This window comes from Callorhinus ursinus, unplaced genomic scaffold (genome assembly GCF_003265705.2).
Source record: "Callorhinus ursinus isolate GAN/ISIS: 27379988/994484 unplaced genomic scaffold, GSC_fseal_2.0 scaffold8, whole genome shotgun sequence".
NCBI classification, from domain to species: Eukaryota; Metazoa; Chordata; class Mammalia; order Carnivora; family Otariidae; genus Callorhinus; species Callorhinus ursinus.
The window spans coordinates 60,971,302-60,998,515 of NW_027397070.1; the positions used below are offsets into that span (position 1 = coordinate 60,971,302).

Consider the following 27,214-nt stretch of genomic DNA (forward strand, 5'->3'; position numbering starts at 1 on the left):
GCACGTGTGCCCCCAGGTGCCCCACCCCAGCCTCCCCTCACCCCCGCCTCCATGTCCACACACTCTGCACCCCCCACCCCCGCCTCCATGTCCGCACACTCTGCACCCCCCCCGCCCCCACAGCTTCCCTTCGAGAACCCCGTGGAGGTGTCAGCTGGCCGTCTTCCCCTCCCGAGAAGCCCCACCCGCACAGACAACACCCAGGAGCCGACGGGGCCCCCTCCCCGGCTGGGCCCAGCAAGCTGGAGCGGGCTCCCCGGGACCAGAGGGGTCCTGCCGCGGGGCGCGGCCCCTGGTTCCCTCCAGCAGAAGGAGGCACCTGCCCGTGGCAGAGCCGGGAGGCCGGTGGCGGCAGCCCCGACGGCGAACTCGGGCCTCACCCGGCCCCCCACGGCGAGAGCCCGGCTAGGCCAAGCCACCCGCGGGGGAAACCCCGGCTCCGGGCGAGTTCGGGGTCTGGAAGGTCGAGTGGAGCCTGGCCAACAGCTCGGGCTCGTCGCTTTTCCCCGAGGCCTGGGCGGCACCCAGCGGGTAGGCCTCCCGGGCGCGGCCGGGGCCCGCGCAGCTGAGGAAGGCCAGGCAGGCCCCCCGGAGGCGGCCCAGGTCCCGGTGCGTGGACTCGCTGACGAAGCAGTACAGCACGGGGTCGGCCACGCAGTTGAAGCTGGTGAGGAGCAGGGAGAAGTGGTAGGCGTTGAAGACGGCCTTGGCAAACTGGCAGCTGGCCTCCCAGAGGCTGCGCACGAGCAGCAGAGCGTGGTAGGGCAGGAAGCAGGCCAGGAAGATGACCACGGTGCTGAGCACCAGCCGCTGGATCTGGTCCTTGCGGCTCTTCTGGGTGCCGTGGCTCCGGCACACGGCCCGCAGGATGCCCCGGTAGGAGGCCAGCAGCAGGCAGAGCGGGAAGAGGAAGCCCACGAGGAAGCGGTAGTAGTTGATGCCCCGCTGCCATGGCTCCAGGGGGTAGTGCTCGAAGCAGACGCGGTGCCGGTCCTTGTCCTCCACCACCTCCTTGTGCATGAGGAAGTAGACGCTGCTCAGCAGCTCCTTGGTCCAGACGAGCGCACTGATGGCCACGGCCGCCTTGAGCGTGCGGAACTGGTGGAAGCGGAAGGGGTGGGCCACGGCCAGGTAGCGGTCGATGGAGATGCAGCAGAGGAAGCCCACGCTGATGTAGATGTTCTCGTAGAGAAGGATGCCGCACACCTGGCAGGACAGGTCCCCGTGCGACCAGTGGTCGTGCTGCAGCACGTACTGCAGCCAGAAGGGCAGCGAGCAGATGTAGAAGAGGTCGGCCATGGTCAGGTTGCACAGGTACACGCCCAGCTCATTCCGGGCCTTGATCTGCAGGTAGCCGAAGTAGAGGGACAGGCAGTTGGCCGGGAAGCCCACCACCAGCACCACGATGTAGACCACCGGGGCCAGAGTCTGGTGGATGGTGTGGTCGATGGCGCACAGTGAGCCGTTCTCCACAGTGACGTTCCCCATCTTTGGGCCTCAGGGCGCCTCGCCCCTCACGGGCTCAGGGAATGGGCCCGTCTCTCTACAGCCATCTTGTTCGCCGGGTGTGGCTCCAGCTGTATCAAAAGCTGGGCCTCCTCCGTGGTGGCTAAGCCCCTGAAAGGTAAAGGCAGGAAAGGCTTAGGATGATAGCAGCTAATGTTTATGTAGCGCCTACTGGGTGTCAAGTACCGTTCTAAGCGCCTCACTTAATGGAGAAGGTTGGACCAACCTCAACTCAGCTCGACTATCTAGTTGACTACCTTGGTCACGCACCAAGACACTAAATGGTGGTTTGTGCCTCCCTATCCCCACTCCCTGCCTTCCTGCCCCTTATTTATTTTCCTGGTCTCGCAGGGGCAGCAAGGAAGGCTAGGAGCTCTTGTGAGCACAGACTCATCCCAAGCCCCGCTCTCCAAGGGACGCTCAAGGTAAAGATCAATTCCAACCCGCACATAACAGCGAGGGCCCCGGCCACTCTCCCTCCGACAGCAGTATGCATCACTCACTGTTTTCCTACTTGCTCCCAAGAACGTACCAGGTCAGTTAGCACTGAGGCCACAGCCCCTTCCGGGGGGCCTTTCCAGGCAGCCCGGAAGGGGCCCAACCTTGACTCATCCTATTGTGCTCTGGCGAGAAACAAAGACCACCCTTCCCACAGGGCATTGCCTGGATTCCTGGGTGTTCATCAGGAGGTGCTACTTCACCTCCTCTCCGTGGAATTGAGGACCCAGCGCAGGGAACAGCACAAGGAACCAACAGAAATGAGTGCCAGGCCAGGGTCAGCCGCTTACAGGCTGTGCGAGTGATTTCCCCTCTCTGAGCGTCAGTGTCCTCATCTGTAACGCGGGCGCCGAAACACCTGTGCTCGGGTCCGTATCAGGGCCACGTAAAACGACGGATGCCAAAATCCACAGCATTGTTTTGCCAGAGGCAAAGAGGCAGAGTAAAATATGGTAAGTCTTAACACTGGTGAAAAGCTTATATTGTTGAGAATTTAACAACAACAACAACAAAAATGCTACTGCTATGTGTACAGATACATTTGAACAAGACAGAACAAAGATTTCTGTGGTAAGCCCACTTTATAAATTAATATATCGAAGCGAAAGGCCTGAGCTACTCTACTGATTGAACTCTTCCGGCCCCACTGAAAAATCTCACTGTTTCTAAATCAGGACTTCTAATTTTTTGTTTGTGTAAGAATCATCCTCCCAGAGAGCCTCATTAGCCACTCTTTTCCCCTGACCGTCCCCTTTCCGTGAAATTTTAATACCCCAAATATATTGCACATCTGTTTGTGTACTGTGGCCCTTTGAAGGGTGACAAATCATTGTAATAGGTAAGATTTTTTTTTCACCCCACCCAAGAACCAATTTCACCCCCCGCCTTGAGCAGGTACAGTCTATATGGTTGTAAATTCTGAACGAGTGAGGTTTGAATTAAGCTGTTTGGAAGTATCAGCAGATCCACCCTGCCCCTTGCATAGTCTCTCCACCATAGTCAAGCTGCGACTCAGGGACCCAAAAGGGAGACCCGCTCAGAGTGTGCCGGGCAGCCACCTCACCACCTGCTGACCACGGACCCTCCCTCCACCGCCTCACCACTGCAGCTCTGTTGTGGCTCTTGCCTGGCCCCGTGGCCCCAGGAGCCAGGGCTCAGGCTGGAAGCGGGTGCAGCATGCAGGGGAAGGGCTCAGAGACACCCAGCCCAGCAGTTCCAGTCCTGGGGTGCATGGAGGGTAAACTTGAGGGATGCCCCTGCAACGCCCTGCTCAATCTTGTAAATAAGTAAGTACGGGCATTCTTCCTGGGAAAGTACCCTGTAGCCTTCATAAGGGTCTCTAGACGGGCAAGAGATGGTTCTACCAAAGCTACCCTCCTCACCTGGGCTCCCTCCCCGACCCCAGCTCTCCCATTTGTCCCCGGCCCATGACCCACATGGAAGCCACAGTCCTCTTTCTAAAATATAACCAGGTCCTCTTCTTCCTTGCTTAAAAGCCACTGAGATGGCTTCTCATCACACCTACAGTAAAACCCCAACTCCGGATAGGACCTACAAAGCCCAGCGTGATCTGGCCCCGGCTCCCTCGGCCTCGCCCACCACCGCCATGCATTAGCCACAAAAACGAGCTGTCTGTGGCTCAGGCCTCACGCCTTGGCTGCATAAGCCATTGTCTCTCAGGAGAGCTGTCCCCTGCCCCCGCCCCCCCAACCTCCACCTCCACGGCAGGGCTGGCTCCTTTTCTGCAAGATCTCAGCTGACCACCCCACATAAGCAGCCCCCTCCCCGGCCACCCTCACACCTCCTGCTTGACTGCTCCTCAGAGCCCCCAGCAGCATCCGAGATTGCTCTTGTCGGTTAACTTGACTGCGGCTGCTGATCTGTCTCCTCCACGGGATGTGAATTCCAAGAGGCCAGAGGCCAGGTGCGCCTTGAACTGTGCCTGGCACTTCACAGGCACTCACGAACACTTCTGGAAGGAATAAGTGAATGCCACCGCCCCATCTCACAGGTGAGGAAACTGAGGTCGCCTGAAGCCGGACTGAGGAAGGAAGCCTGGGTCTCCCTGCTGCATGTCCCACCTCCCTGCCTCCTGACAGCCAGTCTCCAGCTGAGACTCACTCCCAAAATCTCAGTCTCCAGAAGACGAGGACGCCCCGTCGGGGTCAGCTCTCCATCCTACACAAGCCTGGAATCTCAGTGATGGTGGTGGAGGGGCGTGCTTCTTGGTGTTTTCAGTGGTGGTTACATATATATATAACATACAATTTACCACGGTAAGCATTTTAAAAAATGTACAGTTGATTAGTCACACTGTCGTGCAACCAGGACCACCATCCATCTCCAGAACTTTTTCGTCTTCCCAAACTGAAACTCTGTCCCCATGAAACGCTAACTGAACTCCCCATGCCCCTCTGCCCCCCACCCCAGGCCCTGGCACCTACCATTCTACTCTCTCTGTCCCTGTGAATGTGACTATTCTGTGGTCCTCGTCCAAGAGAAATCGTTCAGGGTTTGTCTTTTGGTGACTGGCTTATTTCACTTAGCAAAATGTCCCCAAGATTCATTCATGCTGTAGCATATTGCAGAATTTCCTTCCTTTTTAAGGCTGAATAATATTCTATTGTGTGTATTTACTATATTTGGTTTTTCCATTCATTTGTCAGCGAACACTTGTTTCTGCCCTACCCGTTGGCTTTTGGGAATAATGCTGCTATGATGAACATGGATGTATGGTTATCTATTCGCGTCCCTGCTTTCAGCTCTTCTGGGTAGATACCCAGAAGTGGAATTACTGGATCAGATGGTAGTTCTATTTTTAATTTTTTGAGGAACTGCCACTCTATTTTCCACAGCAGCTGCACCATTTTACATGCCCACCAATGGTGCACAAGGGCATTTTCTTGGGTTTTTTTGCTTTTTGTGTGTTTTGGTTTTGCTTAAACGTTTTGACGGTGAGAAGAAGGGGAAAGGGGCAGCTGAGGCCTGTGACCCCGAAACTCTGCCCAGTGTGTCAAACTGTGGCTCCGTTCACCTTCCTCTTGCCAGCCCTCCTATCCCTGAATCCCAAGCCCACACCTGTGGGGCCAAACGGTGCGGCTGGCTTCCATATGAGAAGTGGACAGCAGTCCAGGGCCCCGAGCCGTCCCCAGGAGCACTCACCCAGGGCAAACGAAGCCATAGCGAAAAACACATCCTGTCAGGTCTTAGGAATTCACTGAGAGTCACCAGGCTGAAGCCTATTGTTTACTAGTGGTGACTGTATATCTGTGTGGGGGGCAGGGGTGTGGGGGACGGGGCGGCGCTCGGGCAACAGCATGTCCCTTCCTCTTTCCTAGGCCAACAATAATCGAAATCTGGCAACCAGAGTCAAAAATATTCAAGCCTGCAGGGCAAAGAAGAAACATTTACTATGTTTAGATTAAAGCACCTCCTACGTTCCCTTGTAGCAAAAAGGGTGTTCTAAGAGCAGTGGTTTTCAATTTAGGTGCATTAAAGAGTGCCCTGGAAGATTTGTTTAAAACAGATTATTGAGCCTCACCTTCAGTGTTTCTAAGTCAGTGGGTCTGAGGTGGGGCTTGTTCCTAAGGTGATGTTGGTGCAGCTGACCCACGAAGCACACTCTTGTGTAGCAAGGTGCTCAAAGGTCTGGAACGTCTGGGATTTGGCTCCTGATAAGTGGCAGGACAAGCACCCAGATAACACGAGTTCCCAAGCTGGGGAGCAGAGGTGGCTGGAAGGGAAATTTAGGACGCAGCAGGACCTCACGGGCAGAACCAGGATACAACCCATGCAAGATCAATAGCCTGATTCAATCTCTCGACAAACAGTGACTGGATCTGTCGGGGTACTTACATCTCGTATTTGCAAAATCTTTTACAGTTTGCAGAGCATTTCGTATCTGCTCTCCCCCACCTTCACAAAGGCCCTGTTATTTCCCCCATTTGAGGGGTGAGGCAACTAAGGCCCAGAGAGATGGAGTGGCCTGCCCAAGAGTCCAGTTCCTCTGCGTTTCTCCCACCCTCAAGGAGCCTCCAATCTCACAGGCATAAATTTCTCTCACCTGGGGGCAGTGTATGGTGGTGCTGTGAGCATCCCTCACGCTCAAATTTAAAGTTGGTTTGTTCTTTTCACATGACACACATCCTCCGGGGGACAGCATCCCTCTCTGGTTTCAACCCCATCTGCACTCTGACGACTCCCAGACCTCCCACCAGGTGGACGGTGGACATAACCGGTGTCCCGCTGCCTCACCAAACATGGTCAGTCAGGCCCACCCCACTTCCCTCATTTCTGCATGAATCTGCTCTTGGAAGGGGCATCTCTACCTGCCCAGCTGAAGGGCCTTCAGCTTCTTTCCGCATCTTCATCCAAAGCATCCAGTTAATTACCCAGTTCTACCATTTTCAGCTCCTAAATATTTCCCACATCAGTCTCTTCCTCTTCAGTTTCCTCACCAGTGCTCTAGACTGGCTTGGTCAAGACTTCATCCCCAGAATCAGTGCAATGGCTTCCTATTGGATTTCTTGGCTCCATTTTACCACCCTTAAGGCCATCCTCTAAAATACAAATCTAACATAATCATTCCTACTTCAAATCCTTCAATGGCCCTCCAATCTTTCATCCATCCATCCATCCATCCATCCATCCATCCATCCATCCACCCAACCATCCATCCATCCATCCATCCATCCATCCATCCATCCATCCATTCACTTATCCATTCACACAACAGATACTTACTGAGTATCTATTGTATGGAAGCCACTGCACTAGACACTGTCACTTAGTGTAACTCAAGTTGCATTTACTCTCATGGGACAGTGAAGAAGACAGGTGAATACAGCTCCTAAAGAGAGCACAGGATTTTAAGGGAGTTCATAGGAGGTAACCTGACCCAGCCCAAAAAGCCTTCCTGAGCAGCAAGTTAGGCTAAGACAGCAGAAGGGGGAAGGGGCTGCCCAAGCAGAGGGGAGTTTCTGTCTGTGGAAACAATGTGTGCAACAAGCCAACTATGAGAGATAATGGGCACTTTTGGGGAACTGAGAGTAGCCTGACATGACAGGGTCTAGGTATGAGGAAGCATGGCCAGAGGGGAGACAAGAAGAAGCTGTAGCAACTGACAAGTAATGAGAAGGGAGATGGACAAATCTGAGTCGGGCAAATCTGAGATGTTCCTCAGTGCTCGGTCCTTATAAGCTCTCAAAAATTACTTGGTAGATGGATGGAGAGGTGGAGAGGTAGGTGGGTGGGTGGGTGGGTAGATGAATAGCCACCTATAGATGGGGGGCAGGTGGATGAGTAAATGAATGCATGAAGGTAGATGGATAGATGAGTGAGCGAACGGGTAGAGAGATGGACGGGTGGGTGGATGGTAGATGAATGTGTAAACAGCTAGATGGGCGAGGGGTAGACGGATAGATGGATGGGTTAATGGGTAGAGAGATGGATGAATGGGTGACTGGACAGGTAGATGGGTTTGAGGTTGGGTGCTGGGACAGTGGGGATGTCATCAATAGAAACAGAAAGGTAAGAAAGAAGATTTACGGTAGCCTCCACTCTAGCAGCTGGGCATCTGCTCAAGCCTCCAGAGCTGGTCAGAGGCTCCAGCTTTTTCTCCTAGGGACTAATCCCAGCCAGCCTCCCCTACTGGTTCCTGAGGACACGTACCCCCAGATGGAAACGACACCCTGCCAGGAGTGTCCTTTCTGTACCTGTTCTCCATAGGAAACTTGCTCCTCAAAAATCAAGGGACACAGTGGATGCAAAAGTGATCTGTAAATGGAAAAACGTAGACAGAGTGGCAGAACCAAGCCACATCAGCGGAGAGCCCTCCACCTGCCAGGAACGTTTCCGTACATTCACTCTCTTTCAACACCAGTCTTATCTGGGCTCACTTTACAGACGAAAAAACTGGGGCTCAGAGAGATGAACCAACCTGCTCAAGATTCCACAGTCATGATGTGGCAGGCCAGCTTTTGAACTCAGATCGGCCCACACTTTCTTCTGCATCACATTCTCTTTCTGTCCGTCACGATTATCACTGAGCAACCACCCTCTACCTCCAGGCTTCACTGAGCCCCAGTCCTCGGATGCCACCACGAGGGCCCCCAGGCTTAGTCCTGGGCTGGTCCCCTGCACCTGGCAGGTGCTCTACCAGGTCAACTGTTTCCTCAACACCCACTGAGGAAAATCCAAGGTGCGCCCAGTCCGTGGTTGCCCAAGGGGTGGGGATCGAGACGAAGAACCAACATTGGGGAGCCCCTGCGTCTGCCTCAAACACTTCATCATCCAGCTAAGAAACCCAGAGACTACACAAAATAACCCAACACCTAAAAGCAAATCTTTACACAAATGCCCAACAGCACGGAGGTCTCCGAGGACTTTAATGACCATGAGAAACTAGCCCTGAAAGGAAGGAAGCGCCTCTTTGACGCAAGCTGAGAGTCTCCTGCACATTCCCAGCCAGGAGGCAGAGGTGCCTGATGCTGGCATTGAGCTGGTGCATAAACAGTGATCTAATCTTCACGTCTCTTCCGTGTGCTGCACTCAGGCACGCACACAGACAGTTACTCACGGAGCCCCGAGCCCACGGAGCGGGGAGTTTCCTGCAGGCCCAGCTTCCCTTCCCTTGAGCGGTCAAACCTCCGCATGCTTTCAGAGGCTGACATTTCCCTCTGGGACACAAGTAGAAATCAGGCTGCAGTCTTCCTTGGTCCCATCTGGCTCCCAAATATCCTCACTCCCGCACCAACAACAAAGAGACAGTGTCATTTCTAAAACCCTTGCAACTGTTTCGAAGTTCAGGCCCATGGGGGGCAGGGGGGGCCTCGCGGCTCAGGCTGTCCCTCTGAGGCAGCTTGGCTGGCACTGCTATCCCCATTCACAGACCCTGAACCCCAGAGAGCCTAACCCAGTGGCTCAAGTTCATATAGTAAGTCAGGTGGATCTGAATGCAGAATCCGGCATCACGGCACAAATTTGCTGCCTTTTAAGCTCTTTCGACCACAAGCCACAGCAAGAACGTACTTGACATTGTAACCAAGCACGCACAGACATTATACACAGGCATGCTTGCACAGTGAGAAACAAACTTCCCCAAAGCAATACTTACCCTAGGACTTGCGACGCACTCTGATCATTTCTACTTGGTTTTCGAAATGCAGCTCATTAGCTACTAAATTGATTTCTTGACCCACTAATGAGTCGCCATCCTCTGTTTCGAAGCAGCTGGACTGATCCCCTGCCTTGCTCAGCCTCCAGACTCCAGGAAGGTGATGACGGTCTCTGCCGCCAGGTGAGAGCAGGCAGGGAGTGAGCGGCAGCAAAGGGGGAAGATGGGTCTTCTCTGACTGTCCACCGGGCTGAGCTGTGCCCTCAAACCTCAAAGAGCCCGGGCTTCCTCCAGCCGCTCTGGAGAGGCCTGGGGGAGGAGACTGGACCCACCTTGCCGGGCCCGGGGGACGCCCCAGGCAGGCCACCCTGCAGCCAGGACCTGCGCTTCCCCTCCGGAGATTTTCCACAGACCACACCTCCCAGCTCGGTCTAGAAAATCCCAGCTGGAGGCTGCCCATTCCTGAGCTGAGGCAGAATCATGTGAACTCCGATCTGGTATCAGGCTGGGCGGTTGCCGAGGAACACTCCCCAGCCAAGGATGAGAGTGGGGTGGGGGGATGACTCCCTCCACGCATCCTCCAAATGCTTGCCACACACCCCAGGGGGTGGCAGGGAGAAACCTCACCAGGACCGTTCAAGCCTGAGTTAGGGGCAGGGGGCCTTGGGGAGTCCGGTGGGGGGGAGCTGCGGGGGGAGCCGAGTGCACTAATTCTACCCATCAAACCACCCTGAGCACCTACAGGAGACCAGGAGAGGGGGTGCAGGAGGTTGAACCCCTGCCCCAGGGGTTCTTGCTTGAGCCATTCAGACAGGCCAGTGCTCCAGCAACTAGAATATACTGTGGACACGGACCGGCAAGGACAATGGGATAACAGGCAAGGAGTGGGGAGGATGGCTATTTCCATGCCCATCCCCGGGCTGTCACCCTTCGGCGGCTCACAAGTGACATCTGGGTCAGTGGGTCACACCTCACCTAAGAAAACACCTGGGGAGCTTATAAAAAAGAATGCCAATGGCCATGCCCTACCTCAGATGGATGAAATCATCCTTTCTGGAGGGGAGGTGCAAGCACCAGGGTTTTAAAGGTCTCTGGACAACTCCAGTGGGCAGCCATGTGCAGCAGCAGTGCTGATGGGGTGGAAGCAAGCTGGGTCCTGTTTTGCGGACCAACAGAGCCAGGGCAACAGAGGAAGGTTCTGGGCTATAAGGCAAACAGCAGTGTTTTAAAGTAGCCTGGCCCCGAGCAGGGAGCCAGCACTGGGCTCTGGCTTCATGGGGTCTTCTGTCTCTCAGCGGCATTTACTAAACTTCCTCAGCGCTGCAGGACTGAAAGAACCCCTGGAGGTTACCCAGCTCAGCCCCCTCAGTTTACAAATGGGGAAACTCAGGCACACAGAGGCCAAGGGTCTAGACCAGGGCCCCACAGCTAAATGAGAGAGCAGCGATTCTCAGAACGTGCTGCTGACTGCAGGTGCCATGCCGTGTTGGCAGAGCCTCCTCCCTTTGACGTGATCACCTTGGAAGGGGCTCAAAGGAGGCACTGCTGGAGCCAGAAAGCCAACGTCCACTGTGCTTGGGGGTCACTGAGAAAGTGCAGTCTCTCTGCCCTATTGGGTGATCTGTGGGACTCATCTTCTCCAGAGGATGAATCACTATTATAATCTTTTGGGGGGACTATTTTGGTAGGGATGTCAGAAAAAAAAATCCCCTCCCGTGGGGCCTGGGCCCTCCAAGCAAAAGCTTCTATGTCAGCTGCTGCAAAAGTCTGCATCTCGTGATGGAGTGGTAGTGCAGGTTTAGACCCAGATGTTTCTCCCCCCCCCCCCACCGCCCCGAGCCGCAGAAGCGTGGCTGGTCTTCCCTCAGGTCACAGGAAGGAGCGGGTGGGTGAGGAGAGCACAGTCAACTTCGTAGTGAATGCCTGGCTACCCGGGGGACACACAGGCCAGAGAAAAGTCTCTCTCTACAGGCTGGCCCAGCCTAACAGGGCATAGACCCGCAGACTGTCTATACCTGCGGAAACCACGGATGGTACCACGTCCCCTCCCCCGCCCCAGGACCCTCGCCTCCCAGGAGCTGCCCGCAGGCTGCCCAGCCCCCTCTGCAGCCAAAAGACACCATATCTCACCTGCAGTGGGGAGTCTTCCTTTCTCCACGGCCAGAGATCCCCTCTTCCTCCCCAGTGGGCCTTTGGGACTGCAGGTGGAGGGGTGATTCTTACTTTAGTTGAACTCAAATCAGCTGAGCCCACATCTTCTGAGACACCCACTCAGGAAGAGAAAAAGGAGCCTGTGCTGTGTTCTACTTTGGTGCCAGGATTTTGTCCTTAACCTAGAACAGAAAAGAAGGACTAGAAACTGTGGGGACACCAAGCATCAGGCAGGGGCTTGAGGGGTCCTGGGGACCCCATCACTTCGACTCCCCCAAACCTCACTCAATAAACCTACAACTAAGTGCAAAGTAATGAGTTTGTAATAAAAACATAGTCTCAAGAGAAGCCCCTGGCCTGCCTCCCCCCATTCATAATCTGTCCTTCAGCCCAAAGTGACAGTATCTTGGAGCTGCCGCTGGAGAATTCAGTGAAGGGCAAGAATGCCTGAGCTAGGGCGCCTGGGTGGCTCAGTCGTTAAGCGTCTGCCTTCGGCTCAGGTCATGATCCCAGGGTCCTGGGATCGAGCCCCACATCAGGCTCTCTGCTCAGCGGGAGGCCTGCTTCTCCCTCTCCCTCTCCCACTCCCCCTGCTTGTGTTCCTGCTCTCTCTCTCTCTCTGTCAAATTAATAAATAAAATCTTTTTAAAAAATTAAAAAAATAAAAATAAAAAAAGAATGCCTGAGCTAGGTGGGGCACAGTGACCTCCCAGGGGCTGCCAGGGTCCACCTCTGCAGCTCCTTCCATCCTGGAAAGACCTAGGGCCTAAACTGCGCCCGGCCTGCCACCCGAAATCACGGTCTCCTGCTCTCAGCCCTTGGGGACAGCAGTCAGGAAGCATTGTAGGCCCTCACGAGAACAGCAGCCCCAGAAGGTCAGACTGAGCCCTGGGCCTCCCTGTCTGCCCCCAGCATAAACATCTCCTCCAAGAACCTTGACTCTGAAGGGCTGGTGGACTTTTCTGAGCCCCTCTGAGCCTATTATTTTGAGGGCAACAGCACCATAGGCCACAAGGCTCTTGGGCACCCATTGGCCCCTAGAAGTCCAGGCAATCTGAGAATCACCATAGGGAGGACCGTGGAGTCGGCTCTGAGCCGGTGGCACCATGCAAGACCTCCAGCACGTGGCAGCGAGCCCAAGGGCACGGGGTGAAGGTAAAGAGCAGAGGCGCCGGGCCAGACCGTGGAGGTCTCTCTCAATCCCCGTGCTGCCACTGTCTGGCTGTGTGACCTTGAGAAACCGCAGACCTTGCTGACCAATGAACTTTTATGAGTCCCCCCAAAGGGGATGAGGTCCAGCAAATGCCTGGCGCCTAATAGGTCCCTTGATGTTAGTCAGGATACAGTGATGATGGGGATGATGATGATGGTGGAAACAGGGTAGAAGGTCCTGCCCCATGGTCTGATTTACCCCAGGAAGAGTGGAGGGTGAGCAGGCCAGCTCGGTGAGGTGTTTGTTATGGTGCACTACCTGGTTTCCCCTGGCTACTCTACCGATTTGGGGCTAGTTGGGGTAAAGACCTCGGAGGCTCCCTGAAGGCTCTGACAAGTACAAGTGTCTTATCATGAGCCATCTGCTATTTGACTGCAGGGACCTTCGCTGACTTGTATCTTGAAGGCCGGCCTTGACCTTCCCCAGGCCTCCTGCTTTCGCCCAGGCTTACATCACAGGAGCTGATGCAAGGTGCAATATTGTTGCAGGTTCAAAGGTGGCCAGGAGTGAAGTTAAGATGGCTTCAAGGACCAAGAAAAGAACCAGCAGAGAACCTCCCAGAGTGCCTGGCACCACGGCCCTGGTGGAGTCAGGGAAGAGGTGGGAGCAACTTAGGATCAAGGAGGGCAGTCATTGCCATTTGGGGAGTATGTGCTTAGTACCTGGTCTGAGCACCTTTCAGATGCTTCCTGTTTTAACTTCTGTACCAGTCCTGTGAGGCAGGGTTATCCCTGTCTTCTAGGTAGGGTAATGGAGACTCAAGAGTGCCAGCAACTTGCCCAGGGTCCCATCGCTAGGAAAGAGCAGAACTGTTTGACTCCAAAGACTCTTGACCACTGTATGAGTTTCTGGTTGCTGCTGGAAAAAAATTGCCACCAGCTTAGTGGCATAAGACAACATAAATTTCTTGTCTTAGAGTCTAGTGGTCAGAAGTCTGACATTAGTTTCACTGAGCTGAAAGCAAAGTATTGGCAGGCCTGCTTTCCTTCTGGAAGTTCTAGGGAAAAATCCCTTTCCTTGCCTTTTCGAGCTTCTAGGGGCTTCCAGCATTCCTTGGCTTTCAGCCCCCTTTCAGCTTCCAGGACAGCAGTGGTGGGTTGAGCCCGTGTCACACTGTGTCACTCTGGTCTCTGCTCCCAGCCTCACATCTCCTTCTCTGACTCTGACCCTGCTGCCCCCCTCCTCCACTTTTAAAGACCTTTGTGATCATGCTGGGTCCACCCAGATAAACCAGGACAGTCTCCTTTAAAGGTCAGCTGATTAGCAAGCTTGATTCTACCTGCTACCTTAATCTCCCTTAATGTCACGTAAAGTAACATATTCATGGGCTCCAGGGACTATGAACGGGACATCATTTGGGGGTCCTTATTCTGTGCCACCATATTGCCCTTATTAAAAACCCTACCGAGCAGTGCTTCACAAATGTCGACGTGAATCTCCCAGGAATCGCGTTTACGTGCAGAATCTGGTTCGGTAGGCCTGGGGTGAGGCTGAGCACGTCCGTCTAACAAGCTCCCAGGCCCCTGAGCCGGGCCGGCCTTTCTCTCTTTTGTAGCCTCATTTATTAGTACCATACTGCCCGAGGGTCTGGCACTAATAAATGCTTGATAACCAAAGAGGGGGGCAGCTGGGGTGAGGGGCTGGGAAGTGGAGGAGGTAAGGAAGGAAATAAATAGCTGGGCATTGTCGCCCACGCCCACCCCGACTCCAGGACAAAGTCTAACAGCGAGCAAGAAGGGAGTGTGATGGAACCAAAGCCATGGGGCCCAATCAGAGGTGTGGGGGTTATGACAGAGCCTCTGGGCAGGGATGGCCTTGGAGCTAGCTGTGCCCCTGGAGTGGAGGGCGGGCAAGATGGGCAGAAGGTGGCTGAAGTGTGAAGGCAGGGAGGAGGCCCCATCAGCCCTTGCTCTCGCGGCCCACCCACTTCCTGGCTTCTTCTCCCTACTATTCAAGGTCAAATCCCCCCTCCGGTCTTCAAGGCAGCGTCTCCCAGATGAGCTTTAGGAAGCCCGCACCAGTGTTCCCAGGCCCTGCCCTGGATTCACTGAATCAGAATCACTTCAGGATGAGGTCCAAGAGTCTGGCCTTTGAGCAATTCCTTTTGGTTTTTCTGACACACACCAAAGTCTGAGCACCAGAGCTTTAAGGCCCAGTTCAAATGCCACCCTCCTCCACACATCCCTCCTTGGGTTCTTTTTGTCTTTCCTTGGCCGACTTGAAACTTCGGAAAGGTGAGGTCTGGGTGTTTTACTGCTGTGACTGCCAGAGAGCTGGGGGGGACCAGGGCTCCTCATACAGAGAGAAGGTGGCCGGTGAGTTCCAAACGACAGATAGGCCATGGACAAAGGGACACCGGGTGGGTGCTTACATACTTGGAGTTACTGCTACATGCGAGATGCTGTGCATCCCAGAGCGTGCCTTGATGATGCCTCACAGCAACCCTGTAAGGTAAATATTATTATCCTGGCTTCACCACCGAAGACACCAAGGTCACAGAGCTGGCTCATGGCAGTGCTGGGGTTCAAGTTAGGTCTAAATTAATTATGTTCTAATAATTAACAATGCAGTGCGTGGGAATTTGGATGATTATTTGCTCATGCCCATCTCCCCTTCTAGAGAGTAAGCCCCAGGAGGAAGGAGGAGCTGGGTCTGTTTTGTTCTCTTTCAGAGAGAAAGAAGGTAGCTTGGCCCAAAATAAATGCACAACAACGATATGTTGAACGTGTCAATGAATACATGAATCTAAAATCCATTTCTTTCTGCAGCCCAGTGTGGCTGAAATTGAAGTCGGGAAATAACAGACTGGGGCAGACAGTCAGACTCTGGGAGGAGGCAACCGGAAGAGGGTTGGTTTTGACTCTGGGGACATGGGTGGGTGGCCATGCGTGAAAATACATTACAGTGGAAACCTACTGCTGAAAGAGAGACTTTGGTCTCTCTTTGGAGAATCTGTGGTCTCTCTGAGAAGGTCTCAACTGTCTCGGACATCCTTCCGGCTTGGAGCCAAAGCACAAACCACAGACCTGAAGGTTGCCATAGCGACTCCCGGGGCCTCCTGCCCTCCCCGCCCACGGCACTTCAACCCATCAGCTAATAACCTAATAATGTAGGACAACAGTCACTCCAAACACCCAGGCAGCAACCCTCTTGAAAAACAAACAGGTTTCTCCAGGGACCTGAGAGCTACATCGATGCTCATTATACTCAGCCTGGGCCACCTGTGAAAAATCTGCTTTTCTGAACCCCAATTACCCTCTTCCTGGCTTCCCCCTCTTGTTTTAAAGACAAGGGGTTGGCGGAGCTGGGGACTGAAGCCCCGGAGGTTCCAAGGAAACGGATACTAGAGAGGCCACTATATAGGATGCCTGTTCCTTCAGCCTGGAATCAGGCCCAGAGAAAGAGATCTGGACCAAAACAGGCTCTGTGGTAAGACCCTAGTTATGGGTATCTGGATCTCTGCTGGTCTTCTTCGCAAAGTTGAATTAATTTGTCACCATGGCACCCAGGAAAAGTAAAAAAAGCAAAAGGAAGGTTTTCAAGTTGTGGTAGATTCAAGATAGTTGGAAATTATTTGATGCTTTTCTCATTGAGAGACGGGGTCTAAGTCCCCTCTCCTTGAATCTCGGTGGGCTGTTACTACTGAGGCCAACTCTGAAGAGACTGGAAGCTTCCACTTCCTATCACTTGGGATAGTTGCCCTTAAAACCTGGCTACCATGCTGGGAGGGGGCCCACATTGACAGGAACCCAGACCCTGAACGACGGTCCCAGCTGAGGGCCAGCATCAACTGGCCTATCACACGAGTGTGTGATCTTGGAAGAAGATTCTCTTGCCCCAGCTGGGCCCCATCAGCAGATGCTGCAAGGAGCAGAGATACACCATCCCCACCAAACCCTGCCCTAATCGTGGATTCCTGAGCAAGGCAGATGAATGCTGTTATTTTAAGCAGCTGTCTTTGAAGTGGTTTGTTATGCAGCCGTAGATAGGTGGGACACAAGTATTATCTTTCTCCAAAATCAGGTGAGGGCTTATCATGTGCTGGATTCATTCATATGGTTATTTTAATTTTTATAACAACTTTGTGGGTGGATATAATAATCATCATTTTCCCCATGAACTACTAAGGCTCGGAGAGGGAAGGTATCTTGTTTGAGACCAACCAGCTCGGAAGGATAAAACCCGTTTTCCACTGTTGGCTGTTGGATGAGTCTTCCCTCCCTACAGTGTGCACTGTACCCAGAAGGGCGCAGCATAATGGTAATAACAATATTCATAGCTAACGTCTAGGGGGCACTGAAAAGCTTTCAAGGCAAGATCTTCAGCTGCATGATCTCACGACCACCCTAGGAAGCAGGCTCTATTATCATGCCCATTTCACAGAAAGTGACACCGAGGCTTAAAAACAGGGTAGCTGATCTGCCTAAGGTAATAGGTCTAATAAGAGGAAGAGCTGAGATGTGGACCATAGTCCTTTAGCTCTGGAACGGGGCTCTGAGCGGCAGATGCCCTAGTCTATGGCATCCACACTGCTAAAGCCCCACGTCCTCTGTTAAGCTCAGGAATTTTCCCTGCCTTCTTTTCTTTGAAAGCTTACCTGTGCCAGAAGACACAATCGCATCACCTCAGATTTGGACCATTCTCACATCTCTTTTGTCCTCACGACCCTCTATGTGGTGGCCATGGCTAATAGTTATTTGTTTCACGGAGGCCCAGCCACAGAAAGTGACCTGCCCAAAGTCACAGAGCCTCTGGCTCCAAGACTGTGCTCCCTCCTCCTAAATCCAAAAGTGTCTTCCTGTGCCCTTTGGTCACCATATCACTGTTCTCCAGCTTGAGGATAATCTGGGCCCACGGACTGCCAGGCAGGAGGCCTTGCCAACCCCATCCGGCGTTCCTTCGGCCAATCGCAGGCAAGCTTTCCCTGGGCCGGACACCTGCCCTTCACTCAAGAGACACCGAGCAGTTTCGGGGGAAGGAAAGGAAAACCTGGCGAATCTTTGTGTCACAGTGCTGCCTGCCGCGATCTGGGAAAGGTCAGATGTGTGTGTGTGTGTGTGTGTAATTACCAGGTGGTCACAGAGCCAGCCGAGGGGGTGGCTGCCAAAGCAGGCAGCAACCGCGGGGCAGAGACATTCTACCCCAGAGAGGGACCGGGACGCGCCCGTGGCGCGCGGGGGTTAGACACCAGGCCGGCCTGGCCGCAGCCGCGTCTGCCCTCTTCCGCTAGGCACCCGCCGTGCTCGTCCGGGGCGCGCCCGCCCTTGGCCGCCTCCGCCTGGCCCCGCGCGCGCGCGCACACGCGGCCGCTCCCGCGCTGGCCGCCCCCCCCCGGCCCGCGCACACACGCGCGCACGCCGTCGCTCCCGCACTGGGCCGCTGCGCCCCGCGCACGTACACGTGGCCCCCACGGGCCCGTGCGGGGGAAGGCGCAGACCTGGCTGTCAGTGCCCAGGAGCCGGTCCGCTCCGCTTGCCTGTGCGCAGGCGGTTTCCTGGTGCGCCAGGGACCCCACGACCGACCGACCCCGACCGTGGCGAGAGGAAGAGGCCTGGCTCCGGGGGACACATACCTGCGCGGTGAAGGGCCAGGGTGCCGGTCGCAGTTACCCCGCGCGTTGTCCGCGCCCGCTCCTAGGGCCAGCGCGCAGCAAGCAAGGTGGGCGCTGCGTCCTCCGGTTGCTGGCAGAGGTGGTCTGGGAACGCTGGCGGGTCCATTTCCTGGCCAGGCCCTCCTCCTCGTGGTGCCCCGATTTTCCCCATCCTCTCCCCCTTCCCCTCCTCACCCCCGTCGGGCGCACCCAGTCCTGCGGGTCCTTGCCCTGCCCGTCACTGACCACAGGCCACAGGCTAGGCGCCTGCCGGGAAGAACCACAGTCGCTCAGACCTGTCCTAGAGGCACAGCACTCCCCACCCCCACTACCATTGTGTCCCCGAGTGTGGGCTCAGACTGGCCTTGCCTGCAAAAGGACAAGGGTCCTTCTCCGCCACATCCCTGGGTAAGCTGAGACAAGAGCCCGGCAAGCACCTTTCTGTACTTTTCACGTCCTTATCCGCGGCGCCAGCACATCGGTAGCCACTCAGGAAGTGCAATCCCGCCGCTGCTGCCCCGAGCCTCTCTCCAGCTCCCCTGACCTCAGTCCCAGCGGCCCAGCCTAGGTTTGCTGCCTCCTGGATCCCAGCCCTGGTGTTTCCTCCCCCCGCCCCGTCCCCCCGCCTGAGTGTGCCTGAGTCATGGGTGGCCATGCACGACACAGAGGAGGACCTCCTGCTGGTTTTGTTGGGAATTCAAGGAGGCATTAAGGCCACCTGCCTTCCCGCCTGCCCCAAACACCCTAGAACAGCAGTAACAGTAGCCAGAGCTTTGCAGGGTTGAGCACTCACTGTGTGCCAGGCACTGTGCCAAGCACTTAGATGCACGGAACTCGTCGGATCCTTGCCACTCTACTAGGTACCTACTGTTATCATCCCCATTTTGCACGTGGCGGGGGGGGGGGTTTGAGGCACAGAGAGGTCAACTAATGAGCCCGAGGTCACACAGGTAGTAAGTGGAGGCACTGAGATTCGAACCCAGGCAGGTGAGTCCGGAGCCAGCATCCTACCCCAAGCTACCCTTAGCTGTTCCTTCATCACCTCTGCTCTTTCATACCCGCAGATCTTAACTCTGTGTCCCTCTCCACTCAAAAGAACTCCTGTCCCCATCTCCTGAACTCCAGCCCCAGTTTTGAGACCCAAAGGTCACTTCCCCTGTCAAGCCTTCTTGGCTCTCAGTTGTGCGGTGCTCGCTTGGCTCCCTTCCCAGCATCTTTCGCACCATCCACTGGGGTCACTGGCACCCAGCTGTCTCTCTGCAGGACACTCACTCCTGGCCCAGCGCTTGGCTCAGAGGAGAGCACCCCATTCCTATTTGTGAAATGAATGTCTGGGAGTGGTCCCTGCGGGCGTCTGCGGAATCTTGTGCCGTTATGGTCGTTAGGACCCATGGTCGGGGGGTTAGGATGGAGCAGGCAGAGAGGTAAAGAGAGAAGTCGATGTCTCACCTTCGGCTAAGCCCTCCGAGTGACTCAAAACTGCCTGCTTTGTGACTGGCCCTCGGTGAGTCTCTGGAGGGAGATGGACCTGGACAAGCGGGGAGAAGATACCCTGGCTGGGGGCGGGGAAGGGAGAGCAGAGGGCAGCAAGAACCTCCTGGCAAGCTCTTCTCAGAGGCTGTCCTCATTTTGAAATTCCTCCTTCTTGCAAAATGTTCACAAATGGAGTTGTCTGGATTAATTATGCATGCCATAAAAATGCACATCAGAGTTTGCCTTCAAAAGCCAGAGTGTCTAGGATTGGAGCCCCAGCTCTGCTACCTACTAGTAGGACGACCTTGGATAAATCCCTCAAACTCTCTGTGCCTAGTTCCTCATGTGTGAAACGGGGACACTGCTTCAAAAGGGAGTTGAGGTGATTTCACGATTAAATCAGGCAAAGCCCTTAGCTCGCCACCCAGCAGATATTAGGGCTCAATGGATGTTCGCTGTTACTGCCCCCGCCGCATGCCCTCTTATATATGGCTCTTATCTTTTGAACACTTACTGTGTCCCTAGTGCTTATGAATGGTCTCTTTGAATCCCAACAAGTAGTTTTCTTCTTTCCATTTTACAGATCAGGAAACTGAGGTTCAGTGAATTGCCCGAGGCCACTCAGTGCTGAGTGTCTGAACCAGGACTTGAATAGAGTCCTAACTGAAGCTGCTGCTTGCAGCAACTATGATCTGCCTCATCCTGTCCCCCCAGGAGAGAAGTGGGGTGTTTTAAAGCCCCATCTTCAGTTGCCAGATCCAGGATTCTGGCTCCCAAGGGTACAAACAATGCATGCCATGTAGAAAGTTTGTTACAAAGTGAATCTTGTGGGGGCTGCCAGATTCACAGTTGGGGGGGTGGCACACACACTGTAACTTCTCAGATGGTGGCCCCCTCTCTCCCTGCCTATCTCTTTCTAGCATGCAGTCTCTGTTCTCTGTTTATGGATCTCTAAACCCAGAACCTTTTACAAGTGTAAATACTCTTCAATTAAAACAAGCTCCGTTTGGACTCGTGCTTCACTTTTTAGAGCTAGAACAGCATGGCACCTATACTAGTTACTTGAAGATCCAGAATTGGCCAGTGGAAAAAGGGTTGGCATCTCTGGCCATGCTCTCCCTAAGAAGATGCTAGATTCGGAGAAGCAAAGAGATTCATCGTGCTGCCTACAGTGTCACCTTCTGCTGTGCTTCTCGGTGTTAAGATATCCAGTCCTTGGCAGGGGCAGCAGAATTTGTTCTTTTGTAAATAAAACCTGGCATTGGCCTTGTAAACAACAAACAGCTCACTAAGTTAAAATGAAGCATGCATTGTTTTCCAGAACCTTCCTGGTTCTAGGGGATGGCAAATAATGGCCCATGCTCCTAGAATGCTGATTTGAGACACTACACTAATTAACTGTCTTTCTTGCCCACAGCAATCATCTCCCACAATGGGCTGGACTCCAGAGACGTGGGCAGAATTTCTCCAAACCTGGCATAAGTGACATTGACGTCCATTGCTTCTTTTCCAGCCTCCCCTGGGTTTTTCGGTCTTGGCCTTTGCATTTTCCCAGTGTCTGGTTAGGGAAGGCCCGTAGGTGCTCAGAAATGGCAGTAGAGGGGATGGAGGAAAGAGATTGTCGTACCAGGGCCAGAACTGTGCCGAGGACTTTTTATCAGCCCATCCACATCCACTCTCTGCCTGTCTCCGTCCTAACTCCATGGATTGGATCACTGGCCTCCCTTGCCCTCTGGCTTCTGTTGGGTTTGGCCAATGGGAGGCACCAACTGGGATCAGAGGGCAGCAGGAGAGTGAGGAGGGAGTATCCCTCGCCTGCCAGGCTGGCTGCCTGCCTTTAGCTGCAGCTGGAGCCCTTGTCCTGTGTGGCTCCTCCCTCTTCTTTCTCCAGCCTGGGGTAGGGACAGCTCCCCTGAGAAGCTGGGCCCGGGTACCCACACCTTTGAAAAACCATGCCTGGGTTAACCTCTCCTTGGTCACCCTGCCTGACGGTGCCTCTTCTTCCTGCCAAGGCTCTGACTGGACCAGAGGCGTCTTCACTGTAAACTCGCACTAATGGAAGAATATGCGCATAGCTTAGAATGTGCACAGATTATCTACTTTAAAAAAAAATTACTGTTTTTTCCAGTTCCTTCTTCCACTTAGCACAGCTGGCCAGCCTCAGAGGAAATCTGTCTTTAGCCCCCTGAATAACAGAATGAGCCTCTGCTTCCTCTGCCTCTTGCAGACTCCCTGGCCCTGTGCTTCCTGTCGCTGTGAGCCCCCTAGCTACTCATTTTGGTGTGTCTGACTTTCTTTTTGAGAAATGCTTGCCACTGCAGAGTCAAGCTCGTCCCTGGACAGTTTCAAGCAGCAAGAAGATGGTTTTTCTGAGAATTCTCTTTCCCTGGCATCAACCACACTCCAGCAGGTTTGGGCCTGAACTGATTAATCAGAGTGACCTGATGAACACAACTGCTGTTTCCGCTCCCACTCAGATAATCCTTGGGCTCTCAGACAGAGTGTGACTAATGTGGCCACCGAAGGCAGGAAACTCTGAGTCTGGTGGAGAGGGAATGCAAGTCCAGACGAAGTGTGAGCACATACATCTGGCACGCTGGGGAAACCCTGCTGCGTGCCTGGCTGGGCTGCAGACTTCTGGAAGAGGCCTTCAGGCGAGGCTTGCTCAAGCTCAGGCAGTTTGGAGAGGGGGTAGCATCTGAAGGTCTGGGTTCAAATCCCAAACCTGTTGCTTTCTGGTTGGGAGTGCTCTGCCAAGTTTTTCAGCCTCCCTGCAGCCTGTGTTTCCTCCTTTAAATATGGCGTAATAATGAAGATCACTGTAAGCATGAAATATAAAAGTGCTCTCAAGAAATCCATTGACCTAGAAACCAGGGGCCCAGCCTAGCAGGTGCAAAGAGAGCAGGTTATGCTGGGAAGGCACAAAAGGGGGCTTGGCTGACTGACGTAGAGTGGGTCAGGCTGCGACTGCTCAACCAGCCCTGACCAGTCTCTGCCCTTGGTTCGCCTGCTTATGGAGAATGGATCAAATCGTGGCTCTCCATACTGGCTGCGTGACCTCGGAAAGTTACATGACTGCTCTCTGCCCCAGTTCCCTTATCTGTAAAATGGGGATAATAACAGTACCTCACAGGGTTGTTGCAGTCAATGAGTATAAAAACTCTTAGAAATATGCCTGCCCCACTGCCTCCTCAATAGGGGTTAGGGCACCCCTCTCCATCCAGTGTCTGTGGAAGGCTTGTGTGTTCCCCTCTGGCTCAGGTATGCAGGCAGGCTTCTTCATTATGGCGAGCTAGGGAAATGTGGTTTACTTTCTTTGGTTTGTTTCTTTGTTTCCTGTGGGGATCATATGATTGGGGTGTGAGTGTGGGGACAGGGCAGAGGTGAATCTGGTAGGTGGCATCCAGGAGCTCTTCCGAGCTCACCTGCCTGGAGCCCCTAACAAGAACCACTGGAAGCTCCCCGCTGCTCCCCGGGATAGGCTTAGGTGCCTCTAATGGGGTCGACGAAGGGCTGACACGGGAGGGGACTGGCAGAGAATTTGTGACCCAGATGGAGCCTCGCCCAGAAAATCTCAGTGAAAATTCTCCCTCTGTGTTGGGCTTCAGACCCTGCCCGGCCTCTCCCAGGCTGTGGGCTGGGATCCTGGAGGTGAGGCCCCAAGGTTAGGAGGATGCACACGGGGGAGCCAGAGTGCCTGGGTTCAAATCCCAGCTCTGCCATGTGCCAAGTTATTTAATCTCTCAGCGCCTCCCCTGTTCAGTGAGGGTAATAACAGTGGCACCCACCTCAGAGTGTTGGGAGAATGTGCTCAGAATGGTCCCTGGCCCAGAGTAAATGTTCAGTAAACATCAGTTGTTATTAATATACCACCGGCCACAGCGGCCTCTGACTATCAGGGACAGCTGTTACGGCAGCCTGAATAATGCCCCTCCTCAAAGATGTCCAATGTTCCAATCCCTGGGACCTGTGCATATGTTGCCTTTCATGGCAAAAGGGACCTTGCAGGGGCGCCTGGGCAGCTCAGCTCAGGTCAAGGTCTCATGGGTGGTGGGATTGAACCCTGTGTCTGGCTCCACGCTCAGCAGGGTGTGGATCTGCTTGAGATTCTCTCCTTCTGCCCCTCCCCCCACTCTCACGAGTTCGCTCTCTCAAATGAATAGATGTATGTTTTTTTTTTTTGTAAAGGAGACTTTGCAGGTGTGATTAATTTAAGGATCTTGCGATGAGGAGAGTATCCTGGATTTTCCACGGGTGGGAAAGACACAACCAGCAATAGTCAGCTTTGAGGATGGGAGTTGGCCATCAGTCAAGAAATGCAGGCGGCTACTAGAAGCTGAAAAAGGAAATGAGATGGATTCTCTCCTAGAGCCTCCATAAAGGAACTCCACTGTGCTGACAGCTCGAGACCCATTTCCGACCTCCAGAATTGTAAGTTTAAATTTGTGTTTTAAGCCGCTAAGCTTATAGGGATTGTTATGGCAGCACAGGGGACCATACGGCAAGCGGCCCAGACCCAACACAGCAGCATCCCTGAAGGCGGGACCATGCTGAGTCACTCCACAGTGGGTAAGAAGCCTCTGTGGTGTCACCCATACTGCTTGTCCCGTGCAGGTGTGGGGAACACACTGGACCACGGAACTGAATGTCCCCCGGGCACAGGCACTGCTAGGCACTGAATATTCAAGGGCAGGAGAACTCGGGGGGGCGGGGCTCAGTGGCTTGAAAAAGGCCTCCTGGAAAAGCTGGACTCTCAAGCAGGGCCTTGAAGGATGGAAGGTGTGGAGTTTTGTGCAGGGAGGAGGAGGAGGAAGGAAAGGCATTGCTGGAGGGGGCCCAGCAAGACCAAAGTCAGGGAGGTCAACCCAGTTATTCATTCATTATTCATTCATCTGTTCAACACCCGTGCTCCAGACCCAACACCTGGATGGTAAAGTGAGACAGACCTGGTGGTGGCTCTTACGCAACTTATACTTGGGAGTGGAAGCCAATACCGCATTACAGTAAAGCATGACAACCCTAACAACGGGAGAGGTACAGGCACATCTGGGTGGGCTTCCTGGAGGAAGTGGCCCTTCAGGGATAGATAAACTGAAGGCTTGTTCTGCATCACTTCAGGCTCTGTGTGATGCTCTGTACTCAGTAGGTGCCGACTGATAGAAGTTTAGCCATGTATTTTGTTATTCCTTATCTAATTCTCTCTTAACCTGTTTTACTGCACTAAGGAGAAAGTCTCAGCTGGGTGTTAGTGTGCCTTTAGTTCTTAACTCTTGTTAATCTCCCTTTGTAAGCTAGCCTCAGGTGTGTTCTGCAAGCAGTAGGTGCTGATCTAAGTTTAGAACCAACACTGCTTGGTTTTCCTTGTTTTTATTTGTTTAATTACCTTACTTTTGTGGCAGAGGGTACTGATTTTCCACTTCTGCAAGTGGAACACAATTTCCTTTTTTAAAAATAAGGGTATTTAAGTGTCATAGAACCATGAGTGGGAGGGGGGTTCCCCCTCCTGGAGTTGAGCACTGGGGCCCAGTTGAAGACAAAGAGGGGCACCCAGGGTGCCCCGAAGCAATGGGCCTGACTGTTCCTTAGGACTTCCACTTCCTGTTCTGCAGCCCCTGACCCACATCTGCAGTGCTGGGGTGGACAAGCAGGAACTGGGATCAGAGGGTGAGCCACCGGGAGGCTGAGATTCTCCAAGCGAATTCTCATGGAGTGGCGTTGGGCTGCTCCAGGGCGAGGAGCCCAGCAGTCCATCCGCTCAGGCAGGGGCATGCTCCTGGGCTCAGTGTGCCTTTTTGGTCGGGCAGAAAAGAAGCCTGGGGAGAGGCAGGAGCCAGCCAGGGGGCAGTGAGTGGCCTGCACATCCTCCGTGTGTCATGCAAGCTGGCATGGCGGACAGGAGCTAAGTTCCCAGAGGGCTGTCTGGTGGGGCCGGAGCCAAGGGGGCACAAGGAGATGGTACTGGAGCCAAGGCACCCATGTCAGGGATCCGGACAGTGGGGAGGCCCCAGAGGACCTTTTGCATTGTACCCCCGAGGGGCCACCCATCAGGCACCATCAGGGCCAGTGCAGGCTGGCCAGAGAGAAGAGATGACCAACAGTGAGGGGACATGGCTGGGGGACGGCTGCATGATGGGACCAAGATGCCGGTCTCCCTCCTGCCCCCAACACAGTGAGGGCGTCAGGCCCTGGAGGAGTGGAGAAGGAGGGGGCCCTGGTCCCTGTCCTCTCTTCAGAATATAGGTTCTCTTTGTCCTCAGCCAGGGGCCCCAGGGGTCATTCTGGGGTGTCAGGGCTTGTGCCCAAGGTACCAAAAAAATTGATGGACTCTGCTGGAGAAGCTGTGAAGCAGCCTAGGGGAAGATCTGAAAATAGTGATAGCAAGAGATTAGGTTTCAAGTGCCTGTTTCACGAATAGAGGTTCTGCCATAATCCAGTTTCCAAAGTAAAAATATTCAATAAAAATATTATGTGTATAATAAAATGGAACTTGAGTGGCTGAGTTCGGAGGGAAAGCTAGGATTGACACAGCAATGACAATACTCTGATAACACCTGTGAGTAGCGGATGATGGGCAGGGAAGGCCAGAGTACCTGATTAAGAGGAGGGCAGTCCGGGTAGCCTTCCTGGAAGAGGTGACTTTTAAACTGAAACCCACAAGGGGATGAGGCGGCATCCTGGGAATCCTCCCAGTGACTGGTGTGTATGGTGCTGTCGATACAGAAGGGGTCCTGGGAGTACTGATGGTGTGGTCTTAAGAATTTCTCATCAGTGCAGGGATAATATTGCCTTAGATTCTGATCATTTAGGGCAGGAAAGAGATGCATGGTGGACTTTCTGCCAGTTACTCCTTGAATTATAGCCTGTCTCCCCAGCTAGAGTGTGAGTTGGATGGGCAGGGCCCAGCTCCCTCCATCCTGGGTTTCAGCCTGGCAGAGGGCCCATTTGCTGAATGAGTGATAAGGAATGGAGCGGGGGAGCGGTTGAGACAGGTGGGAGATGCTGCCAGAGAGGTACTGGCACCAGCAAGCACTTGGTAGGTGTTAGTTTGCTCTCTCCCACCTCCCCATCAGCAAAGTCTCCAGCCTGGGACCTGGTCCTTGGACTCGGCCCCCAGCGCTCTTGGGGAGCGGGGGGGGGGGGGGGGGGCCGGGGGGGGGACACCTTAGCAGCAGATATACAGGGTCAGGGCATGTCCCCAGAGGACGTGAACGGTGTTGGCCTTTTGAGATTTGCCCCCACCCCAGGGACCCCTGGGCAGGGCAGCCCCCTCTGGCCTGCTGCCCACCTCCCCAAATGCCACCCTCGTGACACACCTTCTGGGTGGTAGGTCCCTGGGCCCCAGAGCACTATCAGTATGGACCTTGGAATGACAGGGACCTAATTCCCAGCCCTTCTCCTCCTCCACTCCCCACAAAGGCCTTTATCCGGAGACCGGATTTTGAATTTTCCGCCGCAGGAGATGTCCGGGAGCCGGCCTTGCTGAAGGTCCAGCGGTCCCCTCGACCGGCCATGCCCGCACTGCCTGCCCCGCTGCCCCGGCCCAAACCCCAGCGGCCCCGGCGCACTCACCTCTCTCGGGTCCCGGGCGCAGGAAGCCGGGCCGCGGCTGAGCGCGGACCGCGGCGGGCGGGAGCGGAGGCCCGGGGGGGGGGGGGGGGGGGGGGGGGGG

The 27,214-nt window shown here is 54.3% G+C and overlaps 1 protein-coding gene and 1 long non-coding RNA gene across 7 annotated transcripts; one reads left to right on the top strand and one right to left on the bottom strand.

Moving 5' to 3' along the window:
- Nucleotides 1-112: 112 nt before the first annotated feature.
- GPR68 (G protein-coupled receptor 68) lies at nt 113-23,716 on the bottom strand. 6 transcript variants are annotated; one of them, XM_025870454.2, is made up of 4 exons: nt 21,019-23,716; nt 11,342-11,451; nt 9,119-9,291; nt 113-1,617 (listed from the first exon to the last, which is right to left on the bottom strand). In XM_025870454.2, the coding sequence occupies exon 4, from the start codon at nt 1,486-1,488 to the stop codon at nt 406-408; it is 1,083 nt and encodes a 360-aa protein (XP_025726239.1). In that variant the 5' UTR covers nt 1,489-1,617; nt 9,119-9,291; nt 11,342-11,451; nt 21,019-23,716; the 3' UTR covers nt 113-405. The 6 variants fall into 6 exon arrangements, with proteins under 6 accessions (XP_025726239.1, XP_073751897.1, XP_073751896.1 ...); XM_073895796.1 differs by lacking the exons at nt 9,119-9,291; nt 11,342-11,451; XM_073895795.1 differs by lacking the exons at nt 9,119-9,291; nt 11,342-11,451; nt 21,019-23,716 and adding an exon at nt 18,510-18,699.
- On the top strand, nt 18,010-27,119 carry LOC141373302 (uncharacterized). The gene is made up of 3 exons (XR_012379141.1): nt 18,010-18,140; nt 23,734-23,976; nt 26,962-27,119. It is a non-coding gene; the product is annotated as an uncharacterized lncRNA (long non-coding RNA).
- Nucleotides 27,120-27,214: the final 95 nt, after the last annotated feature.

What these genes read in the sequence shown, in the direction of transcription:
- GPR68 (XM_073895796.1), bottom strand. Translation starts at nt 1,488, where the DNA reads ATGGGGAACGTCACTGTGGAGAACGGCTCACTGTGCGCCATCGACCAC.